The sequence below is a fragment of the Pan troglodytes genome, chromosome 5, assembly GCF_028858775.2.
Source record: "Pan troglodytes isolate AG18354 chromosome 5, NHGRI_mPanTro3-v2.0_pri, whole genome shotgun sequence".
Taxonomy (NCBI): Eukaryota; Metazoa; Chordata; class Mammalia; order Primates; family Hominidae; genus Pan; species Pan troglodytes.
Window position 1 is genome coordinate 37876628 of NC_072403.2, and position 16258 is coordinate 37892885.

General features: G+C 51.8%; 1 protein-coding gene across 6 annotated transcripts in view; it reads right to left on the bottom strand.

The window, feature by feature from the left end:
- LOC462578 (tenascin-X) overlaps positions 1-15890 on the bottom strand; it is a 68153-nt gene extending 52263 nt beyond the window's left edge. For all 6 annotated transcript variants that reach the window (XM_063812300.1, XM_054686766.2, XM_063812299.1 and 3 more), the window contains exons 1-4: positions 15801-15890; positions 4417-4827; positions 2233-4071; positions 1698-1813 (exon numbers count right to left, since the gene is read on the bottom strand). In XM_063812300.1, coding sequence (XP_063668370.1) covers positions 1698-1813; positions 2233-4071; positions 4417-4819 — 2358 coding nt within the window. In that variant the 5' untranslated portion in view covers positions 4820-4827; positions 15801-15890. The remainder of the gene's footprint in view (positions 1-1697; positions 1814-2232; positions 4072-4416; positions 4828-15800) is intronic.
- Between the last annotated feature and the right edge of the window lie 368 nt (positions 15891-16258).

Consider the following 16258-nt stretch of genomic DNA (forward strand, 5'->3'; position numbering starts at 1 on the left):
GGTTGCGCCACAAAGTTGAGATTTCTGCTTCTGCTTTGGCTGGAGAGTGAGGAGAGGCAGAACATAGTAGGGGGCTGGCCTGAGGAGCATAATGACAAGACAAAGCAAAGTGGAGTGAGGATGACAGTTCCTCTGAGCTGTCCCCTTCTGTCCTAGTGCCTTCCGAGGCTTTAGGCCCAGGGAGTTGTTTATTTTTACAGAGTCCTGGCTAAGCTGATGAAGATGAGGATGACATGGCCCACACCCCATATGGCATTTGTGGGATGATGCAGGAAAACATGAGTTGGATGGTAGAAATATCAGAAGATTTGGAGCTGGGGAAATGACCATATCTTAAAAGCCCAGTCTGCACAAAGGGAGGCCCCAAATAAGTGACCACAAGGCTTTGTCCTTAGGGTGTTCCCTCTAATGTTTTAAGAGCAAGTTGGATGGCCGGGAGTGGTGGCTCATGCCTGTAATCCCAGCACTTTGGGAGGCTGAGGCAGGCAGATCACTTGAGCCCAGGAGTTCAGGACCAGCCTGGGCATGCAACATGGAGAAACCCCGTCTCTACTAAAAATACAAACATTAGTAGGCTAAGGTGGTGCACACCTGTAATCCCAGCTACTTGGGAGGCTGAGGTAAGAGGATGACCTAAGCCTGGGATGCAGAGGTTGCAGTGAGCTGAGATGGCACCACTGCACTCGAGCCTGGGCCACAGAGTGAGACTCTCTATCTCAAAAAAAAAAAAAAAAAAAAAAAAAAAAAAGAGCAAGTTGGAGGGAGACAGAGAAAAAACTGGTTTGCATGTGCTGATGACAAGGAGGTGGGAGATGAAGTTCACAGACTCAAAATTATTGCAACAGCCTAGACAGCTTGGCCCAAACCAAAAAAGATAACATTGAACAGGGCCAAATGCAAAGGCCTATATTTAGGTGAAAAAAAAAAAGTGTATATAGTTGAATGTTGTCTTCTTTCCTTCCATCTTTTTTCCCTGCTAATCTGTATTTTCTAAGTTTTCTGCACTGGGCCTATATTACTTTTATAATTAAAAGTTACTTAAAAAACCAAATATGACCAAAACAGCTGCCTGCTTGTGTGACTACAAATTGCTATATGCCAGCTCTGAGAAAAGTGTCCATAAATTCAGAGTAAGTCAGTGGGCCCCTCTCTGTCCCCACATTTTGGGGGCACATGAAAAAAGCAAGAATCACAGGAAGGTAAAGGATTCAGAGAACAAAGACTTAGGGAAAAGGGGCGAAGAAACTGGGAGGTTTTGCCTGAGGAATGAAGACATCAGGCTGGTGTCTCCAAATACCTGAAGGCCTGTGGTGTAGGACACAGGGAAAGCAAAAAACATTCCAGCTGCTGATGAATACCCAGCTAGGGCCAACGGATGGGTGCTAGAATAGGGGCAGACGGATTCTGCAACAATGATAACAGCTAACAGTGATGACCAACAATGGACTGGACAGCCTCAGGAAGTACTGAGCTCTCTGTTACCAGGTGTTCCAACTGTGTGGGACCAATGCTTGCTGGAGATGCTGCAGAGGCCTCAGTGCCCAGTGTCAAGCAGGCTAAGAAAGCCTTTACAGCAGCTTCAGGTACCCAGCCATCTGGACTCAACCAATGATCACCTGGAACTTCCTCCAGGAGGTGAGCCCTGCCCCCCTGTCCTGCCCACTCAGTCCCCTCCTAGAGCTTGGCATCTCTCTCACCGTGGGGATGAACTGAATTTCATAGGCATCCACGGGGCCAGGAGCCGGGGTCCACTCTGTCCGAACTGTTGTCTCCTCCAAGAGATGCATCCTCATGCCCTCAATGGTTGGCACCTCTGCCCAAGAGAATGGGTTAGGGAAAGCTGGTTAGCACAAGGCAACCACCCCCACCCGCAGCCCCTTTCACTCAGGGACATCGAAGAGGCCCATCCTAACTCCCACTCCTCTCTGCTAGTGGAGAATAGCTGACAGAGGGCTGAACGGGGCTTGGATCGCCTTCACCTTCTCTCCATCTTCAGGAGCACAGAATCTCCCTAAATGCAACTAAATGGGCCCCAACCTGCTCCTCAGAGATCTGAAGGCCAGTCCTGCCCACTGGCAAGCCCCACCCCTGTGGTTCTGCTGCCCCTGGTGGGCACTGGCTCCTTGGAATGACATGCTCTCCCTCCACTCTTCCTCAGGCTCAGGTCTTCCCCATGGCTCCTGTTCACAGAATCACAGTCCCAGAGTACACTGGGGAAGGCTGCCTGCTCACCTTCTCCGCAGTCTTCGCCAGCATACCCATCTTTGCAGACACAGCTGCCATCGTGACACTCTCCTCGGCCACGGCAGTCCCCTGGGCATGTCTGGATGGCACAGTCAGGGCCTCGGAAGCCCTCTACACACACACACTGGCCTGCCCGGCACAGTTCCCGGGGCCCGCAGCCTCCAGGGCAGGCGCTGGCTGGAGGCTCTTCCTGCCCGCAGTCCTCACCGCCATAGCCCACGTGGCACAGGCACACTCCTTGCACACAGCGCCCACGTCCCCGGCAGTCAGCCGGGCACATGCGGGTGGCACAGGTGGGGCCGGTGTAGCCTGGGTCGCACAGGCAGCGCCCTTCCTCACAGCGGCCCCTCCCGTGGCAGTTGGAGGGGCAGGTGCGGATGCTGCAGTCCTCACCCACGTAGCCTTCCCAACAGATGCACACACCGTCCTGGCACACGCCGTGCTGGCTGCAGTCATTCGGGCACTGCCTCACACCGCAATCCTCGCCAGAGTAGCCGTCCTCGCACACACACCGCCCATCTAGGCACTGGCCGCGGCCTCGGCAGCCCCCGGGGCAGCTGCGCGTGCTGCAGTCTTCCCCTGAGTAGCCTGCGTCACACACGCACACGCCATCCTCGCAACGGCCGTGCCCACGGCAGTCCCCGGGACAGCGACGGCTCCCACAGTCCTCACCGGTGAAGCCCGGGTTGCACACGCAGCGGCCATCCACGCAGCGCCCGCGCCCGCGACAGTCGCCAGGACAGGCGCGCGTGCCGCAGTCCCGGCCTGTGTACCCCGGCCAACACACGCAGCGGCCACTCTCACAGCGGCCCCGGCCACGACAGTCCCCAGGACAGCTGCGCACACCGCAGTCCTCGCCGCTGTAGCCCGCATTGCAAACACACACGCCGTTCTCGCAGCGCCCGCGACCTCTACAGTCGCGTGGGCAGGCGCGCGAGCCGCAATCGGTTCCAGTGTACCCCGGCCAGCACACGCAGCGGCCGTCCTCGCAGCGGCCCCTTTGGTTGCAGTCGCCAGGGCAGCTGCGCACGCCACAGTCGTCCCCGCTGTAGCCCGTGTCGCAAATGCATTCGCCGTCCTCGCAGCGCCCGCGGCCCCGGCAGTCCCTCGGACATGTCCGCGTGCTGCAGTCCTCGCCTGTGTACCCGGGCCAGCACACGCAGCGGCCGTCCACGCAGCGCCCGCCCTCGCCACAGTCCCAGGGGCAGCTCCGCGTACCACAGTCCTCGCCAGTGTAGCCGGGGTCACACACGCAGCGCCCGTCCTCGCAGCGTCCCCGCTGGCTGCAGCCCCGAGGGCAGCTCCTCACCCCACAGTCCTCGCCAGTGTAGCCGGGGTTACACACGCAGCGCCCATTCTCACAGCGCCCCCTCTGACTGCAACCGCGAGGGCAGCTCCTCATGCCACAGTCGTCACCAGTGTAGCCTGGGTCACACACGCAGCGCCCATCCTCACAGCGTCCCTTCTGGCTGCAACCTCGAGGGCAGGAGTGCTGGCTGCAGTCGGGGCCTGAGAAGCCTGCCCGGCACACGCACACGCCCTGCACGCAGCGCCCACGGCCTTGGCAGTCCCCGGGACAGGATGGCCAGCCACAGCTGGGGCCAGTGTAGCCGGGAAAGCACACACAACGACCACGGACACAGCGACCCTGATCATTGCAGTCATCTGGGCAGGACCCCAAGGCTGAGGGTGGGGAGGAGGGAGGGATCTCAGCATCTGTGGGGTCTGAGCAGGTGGGCCCACCCCAGCCTGGCTCACAGGAACAGGTGCAGTGGCTCAGATCAAACACACCATGGAGACTGCAGAGGGTCCGCACATCTGTCTGACCTGGAGTAGGAGGGAGAGGCAGGTCTCAGTCTCTCTCCTGGGAGAGAGGCTGAGCCTATATAGTGCTCCTATGTGCAGGCCCCTAGCCAGGCTAGCCTCATCTCATAAGGCCATGTCTGCTCCCAGTTGCTAGTATGTGTAATGTATGCAGCCTCTCAGGGCCCTCGCATATGCTTTGGTTGACATGTAGCCCAGCTCTGCTCTCCAAGTTGTGTTCTGGGCTGCATCCACACCCCTCATGGTGAGGAAGGAGTGCCTTCTTCTAATTCATACCAAGGACCTTTATGGACCAGCAATGCCCACCCCAGCCCACCTCTCCACCCTCTTCTGTGATCACCTGCTCACCTGTGCCAGCTTGGGCAGAGGCAGGACAACATCCTCCAGTGCACTGTTCCTTGAGCCCCTTCACCAACTCCTCCAGGATTTCTAGACGGACCCTCAGGGCCTGTACCTCTGAAGCAGGGACTGGGGGCTCGGTGCCTGGGGGACAGCCACAGCCAGTGGAAGGGGGCAGGTTAATGCGGTGGGTGAATACCACCTGCTTCTCCCCTCCTTCCACTGTGTGCTCGTAAAGCTGAGAAGAGGGGCTTCCCACTCCAGCCCCCACTGTGCGGCCCCCTGGCTGGGGAGGGGGCCGGGGGGCTGGCAGTGTCACATTGGACCGTGAAGAGAAGGGGCCTGCTCTGGCTGTGCTCAGCAGCACAAGGAGAACCAGGCTGGAGGTTAGAGCATACTGGGCTGGCATCATTCAGGAGGCTGCAGGGAGAAAGGGCAGGTATGAGAGCAGCTTCAAAAAGGAGACAAAATGAATCCCCCCTTCTCCAGCACATACCCACAGTCCCACCACCCACAAGTAATCTACCCAACTCACATGCATGTAAAAATTCACATTCCGCCCAACCCTAAAGGAAACCCTCCCTGGGCAAGTCTGTTCTCTACCTCTCTGATATCATTTAGTTACCCTGCTCCTCACCCGCTTTTCTATTGTGTTCCCCTACACTGGTTTTTTTTGTTTGTTTGTTTTTTGTTTGTTTGAGACGGAGTTTCACTCTTATTGCCCAGGCTGGAGTGCAATGGTGCGATCTCAGCTCACCACAACCTCCGCCTCCCAGGTCCAAGTGATTCTCCTTCCTCAGTCTCCTGAGTAGCTGCGATTACAGGCATGCCCCACCATGCCTGGCTAATTTTGTACTTCTAGTAGAGACCGGGTTTCTCCATGTTGGTCAGGCTGGTCTCAGACTCCTAACCTCAGGTGATCTGCTCGCCTCAGCCTCCCAAAGTGCTGGGATTACAGGCATGAGCCACCGCACCCGGCTCTACATTGGTCTTTTGTTTTTCCCACGAGCACCACAAGCTCTCACTACTCCAAGGACCTTTGCATTGTGTGTTCCCTATGTCTGGGATGCTCTTCACTCTGCTCATAAAGGCTGGCTCCATCTTCAAATCTTAACTCCCAGTTAGGGCAGTCTTCCATTATTCTCTATCACAATATCCTGTTCCTGTTCTTCATGGCATTTACTGCTGCCTGAGTTATCGGTTTACTTATTACCTTTCTCTCAATACTACAATGGGAGCTCCATGAGAACAAGGACCTCATCTATCCCAGAACTGCTGTATACTTGTGTCTGGCACATAAATGTTCTATCTGACACATCAATGTTGAATGAATTAGCGGATGAGTACCTAGGGCCAATCCTTCCCCAAACACCTGGATCCCAGCTCCTACTGTCTTCTAAGAAAAGTGCAGATTATCTTCTCCCTCTCTCTCTCTCACTTTTTTTTTTTTTTTGAGACGGAATCTTACTCTGTCGCCCAGGCTGGAGTGCAGTGGTGCGATCTCGGCTCACTGCAACCTCTGTCTCCTAGCTCAAGTGATTTTCCTGCCTCAGCCTCCTGAGTAGCTGGGATTATAGGTGCCCACCACCATGCCCAGCTAATTTTTGTATTTTTAGTAGAAATGAGGTTTCACCATGTGGGCAGGCTGGTCTCGAACTCCTGACCACAAGTGATGTGCCCGCCTTGGCCTCCCAAAGTGCTGGGATTACAGGCATGAGTCACCGCACGACCTCTTTCTAATATAGAGACAGGATCTTGCTCAACCCCCTGGTTGAAGCTGGACTTGAACTCCTGGGCTCAAGCCATCCTCCCACCTCAGCCTCCCAGGTAGCTGGGATTAAAAGCATGAGCCACCATGCTTGGCTTCTCTCTCTTTTTTATTCAACTCCCCACTCTCAACTGGATCCTTGCTCAAATATCTCCAATTGAAAAAAAAAAAACAAAAATCCTCTTCCTCAGGACTTACATGATCAAATATCAAGACTTATTTTAAAGGTGCAAGGATAGACAGATGAAACAGAATAGGGCCCAGAAACAGGCCCACACATATGTGGTCAACTAATTAACGACAAAAGTGCCCCTGCAGTTAAGAGGAGAAAGGATGGTCTTTTTAGTTACTGGTGCTGGGTCAATCCAACATCCCTAAGTAAAAAAAAAAAACAAAAACAGTCATTCTCCACCTTATGTCTGATATACCGAAAGTAATTTGAGATGATCCCAGGACCTAAATAAGAAAAGTAAAGCAATATCTTTCATAGCAATATCTTACAGAAAATTTCTGATCTTGGAGTAAGCAAGATTTCTTTTCTTTTTTTTTTTTTTTTAAGACTGAGTCTTGCTCTGTCGCCCAGAGTGGAGTGCACTGGTGCTATCTCGGCTCACTGCAACCTCCGTCTCCCAGGTTCAAGTGATTCTCCTACCTCAGCCTCCTGAGTAGCGGGGATTACAGGCATCTGCCCCCACACCCAGCTATTTTTTGTATTTTTAGTAGAGACGGGGTTTCACTATGTTGGCCAGGCTGGTCTCAAACTCCTGAACTCAGGCAATCCGCCCGCCCCGGCTTCCCAAAGTGCTAGGATTACAGGCTTGAGTCACTGCACCCAGCCGCAAGATTTCTTAAGTAAAACACACACAAAACCTAACCATAGGCCGGGTGCAGTGGCTTGTATCTGTAATCCCAGCACTTCAGGAGGCTTAAGTGCGAGGATTGCATGAGCCCAGGAGTTGGAGACCAGCCTGGGCAAGATAGTGAGACTCTGTCTCTACAAAAAACAAAAAGAATTCACTGGGTGTGGTGGTACACCTGTAGTCCCAGCTACTCAGGGGCTGAGGTGGGAGGATTACTTGAGTCTGGGAGGTCGAGGCTGTGGTGAGCTGTGATCATGCCACTGCACTCCAGCCTGGGCAACAGAGCTGACACTCTGTTTCAAAAAAAAGAAAAAGAAAAAAACAAAACAAAATTTCAGGTCATCAAATTACATCATTAAGAGAATAAGAAGGCAGCTGGGTGTAGTGGTTCACACCTGAAATCCCAGCACTTTGGGAGACTGAAGTGGGCGGATCACGAGGTCAAGAGTTCAAGACCAGCCTGGCCAACATGGTGAAACCCCATCTCTACTAAAAATACAAAAATTAGCTGGGCGTGGTAGTGGGCACCTGTAATCCCCTACTCGGGAGGCTGAGGAGGAGAATCGCTTGAAACTGGAGGCGGAGGTTGCAGTGAGCTGAGATCATGCCACTTCACTCCAGCCTGAGAGGAAGAGTGAAACTCCATCTCAAAAAAAAAAAAAAAAAAAAAAATCTCTGCAAAACAAAATAAGCCAAAATCAGGAAACCCAGTTTTTTAAATTGGCAAAAGACAAACAGGTACTCCAGAAAAGAATATAGCCAAAGAGCCAATAAACATTTTATTTATTTTACCTGGGCTCAAGTGATTCTCCTACCTCAGCCTCTGGAGTAGCTAGGATACAGGCATGCGCCACATGCCCAGCTCATTTTTTTTGTAGAGATGGAGTCTTGCTCTTTCGCCCAGGCTGGAGTGCAGTGGTGTGTCTCGGCTCACTGCAAGCTCTGCCTACCAGGTTCATGCCATTCTCCTGCCTCAGCCTCCTGAGTAGCTGGGACTACAGGCGCCCACCACCACACTTGGCTCATTTTTTTTGTATTTTTAGTAGAGATGAGGTTTCACCGTGTTAGCCAGGATGGTCTTGATCTCCTGACCTCGTGATCCGCCCACCTTGGCCTCCCACAGTGCTGGGATTACAGGCTTGAGCCACCGCACCCAGCCTTTTTTTTTTTTTTTTTTAAGTAGAGACAGGGTTTCACTAAGTTGGCCAGGCTGGTCTCAAACTCCTGACCTCAAGTGATACGCCTGCCTTGGCCTCCCAAAGTTATTAGGATTACAGGCATGGGCCACCACACCCACCCTATTTCATTTTATTTTAAGATAAACTCTACCTCTGTCACCCAGGCTGGAGCACAGTGGCACAATCACAGCTCACTGCAGCCTCAAACTCCTGGGCTCAGGTGATCCTCCTGCCTCAGCCTCCAGAGTAGCTGGAACTACAGATGGGCATCACCATGCCTGGCTAATTTTTAAATTTTTTGTAGAGATGGGATCTTGCTATGTTGCCCAGGCTGGCCTTGAACTCCTGGCCTCAAGCAATCCTCCTGCCTCACCCTCCACAGTAGTTGGGCTTACAGGTGTGAGCCACTGCACCCAGATCCAAGAAGCATTTTAAAAGATGCACAAAATCACTAGTTATCGGGTAAATGTACGTTAAAACCACAATGAGATGCCACTAAATATCCTCCAGAATGCTTGTCCCTCTTCAAAGAGGCTGTCATTGCTTGATATTGGCAAGAATGTGAAGCAACTGGAATTGTCATCTGTTGCAAGTGGGAGCATATATTAATGCAAACACTGGAAAGTTGTTTGGTAGTATCTGCTAAAACATATAGTCTATAACCCAGATATCTATAACTAAATATCCAGTGGGAATGACTGCATAGTTCTTCCAAAAGATGTAGACCATAATGTTCATGAGATTTATTCCTATATTAGCTAAAACTGAAAGCAACTCAAGTGTCCATTCATAAAGTGGATAAATAAATTGTGCCAGGGTCATACAATGGAATACTATACAGCAATAAAAAACACCCTATTGCTACATGCAACATGGGTGAATTTCACACACATAGTGCCGAGCAAAAAATACCACAGACAGAAAGAGAACACTCTTATACTCTTATATACCCTTCCTGAGCTACCAAAAAAAAGAAAAAAGAAAGAAAGAAAAGAAAAAAGAAAACACTCTGAATAATGCCGTTTATATGAGGTTCAAAAACAGGCAGAGGCTGGGTGCAGTGGCTCATGCCTATAATCCCGGCACTTTGGGAAGCCGAGGCGGGTGGATCACGAGGTCAAGAGATGGAGACCATCCTGGCCAACATGGTGAAACCCTGTCTCTACTAAAAATACAAAAATTAGCTGGGCATGGTGACACACACCTGTAGTCCCAGCTACCTGGGAGGCTAAGGCAAAAGAATTGCTTGAATCCCGGAGGTGGAGGTTGCAGTGAACCAAGATAATGCCACTGCACTCCAGCCTGGCAACAGATCAAGACTCTATCTCAAAAAACAAACAAACAAACAAAAACAGGCAGAGTTAATCTTTGCTTTTAGAAGATAGGATCGGATTACTTGTAGGGATTATTGACCGGAGGGAGTCATATTTCTGGAAATATTTTGTATCTTAATCTGGGTGGTTACATAGATATATACATATTCAAAAACTCATTGAGCTGCACACTTAAGACTTTTGCATTTTGCTGTATAAAAATTGAACCATGGCTGGGTGTGGTGGCTCATGCCTGTAATCTCAGTACTTTGGGAGGCCAAGGTGGGCGGATCACTTGAGGTCAGGAGTTCAAAACCAGCCTGGCGATCATGGTGAAACCCCGTCTCTACTAAAAATACAAAAAAAAAAAAAATTAGCTGGGCATGGTGGCAGGTGCCTGTAATCCCAGCTACTTGGGAGGCTGAGGCAGGAGAATCGCTTGAACCTGGGAGGCAAAGGTTGCAGTGAGCTGAGATTGTGCCACTGCACTCCAGCCTGGGCAACAGAGCGAGACTCCATCTCAAAAAAAAAAAAAATTAAACCTTAAAAAACCTATCCCCAATCTCACACCCCCTCCAGCCACCACATATTTCTCTCCTCTACTTCATGGCCACAGTTGTCAAAATTTATTTGTATTTGATGTTTACATTTCCTTATAGCCCATGCGTGCCTCAATCCACTCTACTCCCTCCAACCCACCAAACAGCTCCCTCTAGGGCTTCCCAATGACTTCGGTGCCACAAAATCTAAGGGACATTTGTCTTCATCTTGCTTGACCTTTGACTTCTCACAAAATCACTAGACACAGTTCACGGAATCTTTTTTTTTTTTTTTTTTTTGAGATGGAGTCTCACTCTGTTGCCCAGGCTGGAGTGCAGTGGCACGATCTTGGCTCAATGCAACCTCTGCCTCCCGGGGTTCAAGTGATTCTCCTGCCTCAGCCTCCCGAGTAGCTGGGACTACAGGCACCTGCTACCACGCCTAGCTAATTTTTTATTTTTAGTAGAGACGAGGTTTCACCATCTTGACCAGGCTGGTCTTGAGCTCCTCAGCTCAGGTGATCTGCCCACCTCGGCCTCCCAAAGTGCTGGGGTTACAGGCGTGAGCCACCGCACCTAGCCCTTCTCTTTTAAAACATTCTGTATCCACGCTGACCAATATGGTAGCCAGGAGGGATATGAGGCTCTGCAACACTTGAGATGTGACTAGAATGACCGAGTAAGTGAATTTTACTCAGTATTTTTAAAAGCTCCCCAGATGATTGTAATGTGCAACAAATTTCTACTAAATTAATAGACCTACTGCTCTAGTCATCCACCTGGTACCTTCATCCAGACTTATAACTTCAATTTCCAAACTATACACCAATTTGTAAAACACCCCAGTCATCTTCCCCTCACTCCACAGCAATATATCCACCTGCCTACTTGGCATCTCCACTTGGGCACTTCAAATTCACCATGCCTGTAACCTGAACTCACGGTCACCTTCCTGTATCCCATCCCCTCCCAGAATTCCCCATTGAAGCTCAGGGCCCCACCATTCATCCAGCTTTACAAGCCAGAAACCTAATAGCCCATTCAAGGCTACCATATTTCCTTGTATCTACCTGTATTTTCTCATAAACATCTCTTTAATTCATTTCCTTCTCTCCCACTTACCTTCACTCTAATCCAAGCTTCCATCCGCCTCTTGCCTGACAACTGCAATTGCCTCCTGGCTGCTTTTTTTTTTTTTTTTTTTTTTGAGACAGGGTCTCACCCTGTCACCTAGGCTGGTGTGCAGTGGTGCGATCATAGCTCGCTGCAGCATTGACCTCCTGTTGCTCAAGCAATCCTCCCACCTCAGCCTCCTGAGTAGTTGGGACTACAGGTGTGTGCCATCATGCTCAGCTAATTTTTAATTTTTTTTTTGCAGAGACAGGATCTTTCTATGTTGCTCGGGCTGGCCTTGAACTCTTGGACTCAAGCAATCCTCCCACCCTAGCCTCCCAATGTGCTGGGATTACAGGCGTGAGCCACTGTGTCCAGCCCTGACTCTTCCCTCTGCTTCCACTCTTGCCCTCTACAGTCTCACAAACGCAATCAGGATGTCCCTATCCTCAAAATGCTTCAGTGTCTCCCTTCCAAATTCTCTTAGAACACTGACAAACAGCCCTACCATCATGTGTCCCCTGCCCCCACTTCACCACCCATAACATTTCCCTCCCTCCCTCCATTCCAGCTCCACTGACCTTCAAGTCCCTCATACTCTCTGTGCCCATCCCCAACCCCAGACCTTTGTATACTCTGTTCCATCCGTGTGGAACACTGTTCTCTTCTCTCTTGGCCTTCTCATCCTTCAGGTCTCAGCCCGCCATTTTTTTCACAGGGAAGTTTTCCTGACCAGGTCAGGTCCTCCTATCATGTGATATCACAGCATCATGCCATTCTCACGTGTAGCGTTTATAACAATTTGCAATCATATATAAATAAATATTTTTCTGAAGTCCAAAGTAATAATAAATATACTGTGAGATTATTTTATTACTTTCTTGCCCACTAGACTATAAAGTCCATGAGGGCAGGCATGGCACCTATTTTTTTTTCTTGGCTGCTGTATCCCTGCATCTGGCACATAATTGGTGCTCAATAAATATTTACCGACTATATGAATGAATGAAAAGTTCAGTTTAAACGCAGGACTAGCATTAAGGCTGGAACCAAGGGCAGGACCAAGGTCAGGGCTAGGACCACAGACAGTGTCTGGGACTGGAAGTTGGTTAGACACAGCCACCAGGGCTGAGGCAGAATCAGAGGCCAGGCCAGGGCAGATCCTGGCAGGACCAGATGGTACAAGCACTTTGGAAAACTGTTTGACAGAATCTACTAAATGTACTAAAGGTGAACACATGCAAACTCTATGACCCTGCAATTCCACTCCTAGGAATATACCCAACATAGCTCATAATAGCCCCAAACTGGGAACTACTCAAACATTTCACATCAGTAGAATAAATAAATTGTGGTTTATTCACACCGTGGAATAAAATAAAGCAGGAATGAACTATAGTTATATGCAGTAGTGTGATGGATCTTACTAAGATGATGTTGAACAAAAGCCAGACACAGGAAAGAGCATGCTGCATAGTTCTATTTATGTGAAGTTTGAGGAGAGGCAACATTAATCTGTAGTGCTCCAAGTCAGAAGTGTGATACTCTTGAGGGGGTAGTGACTAGTAGGGGCATGGGGGGGGCTTCTGGGGTGCTAAAGGTGTCTTGTTTCTTGATCTGGATGACGGTTACCCAGTTGTATGTGTTTGTGGAGTTTACTGAGGCAGGGATTGGGGAGCACACAGAGACAAGAGGTGGGAGGAAAGGTGGTAGGGGGGGTCCCAGGATGAGACAGGAGACAGGGCTATGGCGAACAGGAGTGTGAGGGGGCCAGTCGGGATTCAGCTAGGGTGAAGAGTTGAGGAGAGATGTTGAAAGGTGCCCAGCTCTTCCAGACCAGAGGCTGGGGAAAGGAGGAGGGCAGGGTGGGTGTGGAAATGCTGACTGGTGAGGAGTGGGGGATGTGTCACTGGTAGGCGGAGGTGACTGTGACACACACACACCTCCACCCAACACGCACACATCTTCTGGCTTTCTACTCTTAAACTTTTCTCCTGGATCAGAGAAAAAGGAGTTTTTGGGGCTACCAGCCATCACATTCTGCTACCAGCCAGCAAGAGACGGAAAGGGAGCTGAACAGGGACAGAGTGTTTCCACACCAAAGAGGCTCCCAACCCAAGAAAGCCCAGGCCGAGAGGCCTGGCATACAGAGAGCTGCCCTTTCCTGTCTCCCCAGCCCTTCTCTCAGCCTGGAGTGTAGCCTTGGGTAAGAGATGGGCTCTGACCAACCCTCAAATCCTGTCACTTTGTGTCTAAGGCCATGCTAATCACTCCCACACCCTGGGAATGCTTGCACAAAGATGTATACACATGTACACTTACAAATATATTAATGTGTGCTCATCCACAAGTACAAACATACCTGCACAGACACACAAATCCACCCCCAAAACCTGCATCCTTGCAGGTACACATATGGGTGCCCATGCACACACGCGCACACACACCCAATCTCCCCTTCAGGTTTCCTCCACACCTAGTCATTGGGTGATGCCTAAGAAGGCTGATTTCTTGTTGGCTCCGAGGGCAGCTCTGTGAGTGAAAGAACCTGGATGGTGTGAGAGGAACCAAGCAGGAGGCCCTTCCCCAGTGGGGAGCAGCGGACACATGGCCTCCACCATACTTCCCCGTACCCCTGGAGGCCTCTGTGAGTTGTCCAGTGCCCCTCCCCAAATAAGTGGATTCCTCATCTTTCCCTGCACAGTAGGGGAAAGCAGAGAGGGTCTTTGCACCAGGAAAGAGTGAAGAGAGCTCACCAGCTTTTCTGGAAAGCTGGTGAGATTGGTCTAGAAGAGCAGAGCAGCCTCCATTGACCACACACCCAGAGGCTCCTTCCCAATCTCCCTCCCTGCCCTGTTGCCACCACCCACCCCTCCAGCTCCCCATTCCAGCTCCTGGGATAATTCTGCTCTTCTCTCGGTACTGGGCAAGCAAAGAATTGGGTGTCTCTTGTGTCTCCCCTTCACCATTCCCCCTGCCACTATATCTGGGGTGGTTCTCTGCAGTGTGTGTTTGGAGAGAGATATGGCCTCACCCTCTTGGCACCCTCCCCACAGTTGGAGGGCTGGCAGGGATGGGGGCATCTTCCCAAACTGTGACTCAGCTTCCTGGGTATTTTGTGTTGTAGCCAACTTTGACACTTTGCTCATTAGGGACTGTATAGGTCCCAAGGGGTGGGGAGAGGGGCTGGCTTCCATAAGAGATGTTCCACAGATGGGGGTTCTGGTCCCGCCCCCATGCCTCCCTCTGACCCTCCTGCTACACCCTCAGTTGAATCTGGCAATGAGAGGTGAAGGTAGAAGGATTCTAGGAGTGAGACTAAAAAGGGAATGTGGGGGTCCCAGATATTGGGCTGGAACCAGGTAGGAAGGAGGTGTCAGGGAGTGGGAGGTTGGGGAATCCAGATGCCCCTTATTCTGGGGAGCTAATCGGCCTGGGAATGGAAAAATTAAGAGAAAGGATTTCCGGACCCCAGCTGAAAATGGTTAGGGGTGCAATGAGAGACAGGAAGTCAGTTTCTGGTCCTGCACCTAGTGGCTAGGTCTGGAGTGAGCAAAGGAAGTTTGAGGAATTGAGGTGCTGGGTCCCCAGGGACTTGAAGGCAGGGTCAGGGAAAAGAGGAGGGGCTGGAGATGCGGGAAGCAGGGGCGGGGCAGGCAGCAGCTGCGGTGTTTCCGAGTTGCTTCCCAGTAGTTCCTCTCAGTTCCACTTCCAGTTGTTTCTATGCCATTAAATTCTTTCCAGGCGAGATAAGGGCCCGCCCTCCCCACCCGGGCGTGTCACGTGTACTGGTGGTGGGGGGCGGGGGCGGCGAGGTGAGAGAGAGTGCGGGTTCAGACAGACAGAGGCAAGGGGAGCCTGGAAGGGGTACAGAGTGAAGACGGAGCCCCTGTGCCCCCAGAGGCATCTCTCAGCCATCCCAGCCCTGCTGAACCGTGAGTCATGAGTGCAGAGCTCTGGCCAAGAACAAGTTTTAGGATCCTCTCTGCAGGCTCTGTGCACGTCCCAGACCCGAGTCCTGACTGTCCCATTTCAGTATTTCCTAAAGAGATCTCCCAGACCTCCCTCCCTGCAACTCTCACGCTGCCACCTAGGGAGTCCCCATTTGGATGCCCAAAGAAGCACCCTCTGGCACCTCCTGGAGCCTGGAGCCCCCAGAGCCTGGGCTCAGCTGCTCTAGCCCGACAGTTGGGATTCCGCAAGCACTTTCCTTCCAAGGTTCAGCTGGCCACCAGTTCAGCCTAGTCCTATCTTCCCGCTAGCCCCAGCACCTCCAGGGCCCAGGGGCTCACCTCACCAATAACCACCTCTACCCTGGTTCCACCATCTGACTCCCGGAGTCCCTCGGTTTGTTCCCAGCCCCTCTCAGTTGTCTGCATCCCATCCAAACCCTGACACACACTGCCCACCCCAACACACACATACCACCCTCTCCTCCCAGACACTCCTTCACAGGGAGCCTGGTTCCCAGCGAATGCTCCTATGTCCTCTGTCCTGAACAGAAGTCCTTGCTCTGGAAGCACTGCTGAGAGCTCACCTGCCACACCTTCACCTGGGGCATGGGGATAGGCGAGAAATCCCTTGCCTCTCCTTCTGGGTCTCCCCAGAACTCTGTTCCTTACCTGGGCAACCGGGCAGCTGCAGTGCCTCTGCACCTGCTCTGTCCCCAACCCCGGGAGGGCGGCGTCTCAGGGCAGGACAGGGAAGTCTCCCTCACTTGTCCCCTGCAACAGGGGCTGAGCCACAACCGACTGTGGATCTCGGCAGCGACAGTGAGGAGGGAGTCTGCAGCGAGCAGGGGAGGAGAAGGGGAGGACCAGGATGAGGTCAGGGAGGGGAGCGGAGATAGGGCAGGTCCTCCCACCCCTCCCAGGCCCTCCCACATGCCACCCCTCCTCTTCTCCTGCCCCCACCCCAGCCCCCACTCCCTGTCTAGCATCACTGTCTCACCATACCCTCATCTCAACCCCCAGCCCCGGTCTTACCTCCCATGTCCTTTCCCTATGCCATTTTTAACTCACCCTAATTTTTGCCCAACTTGACATCCCCCACCCTTCCTGTCGTTTCTTTTTTCCCCACC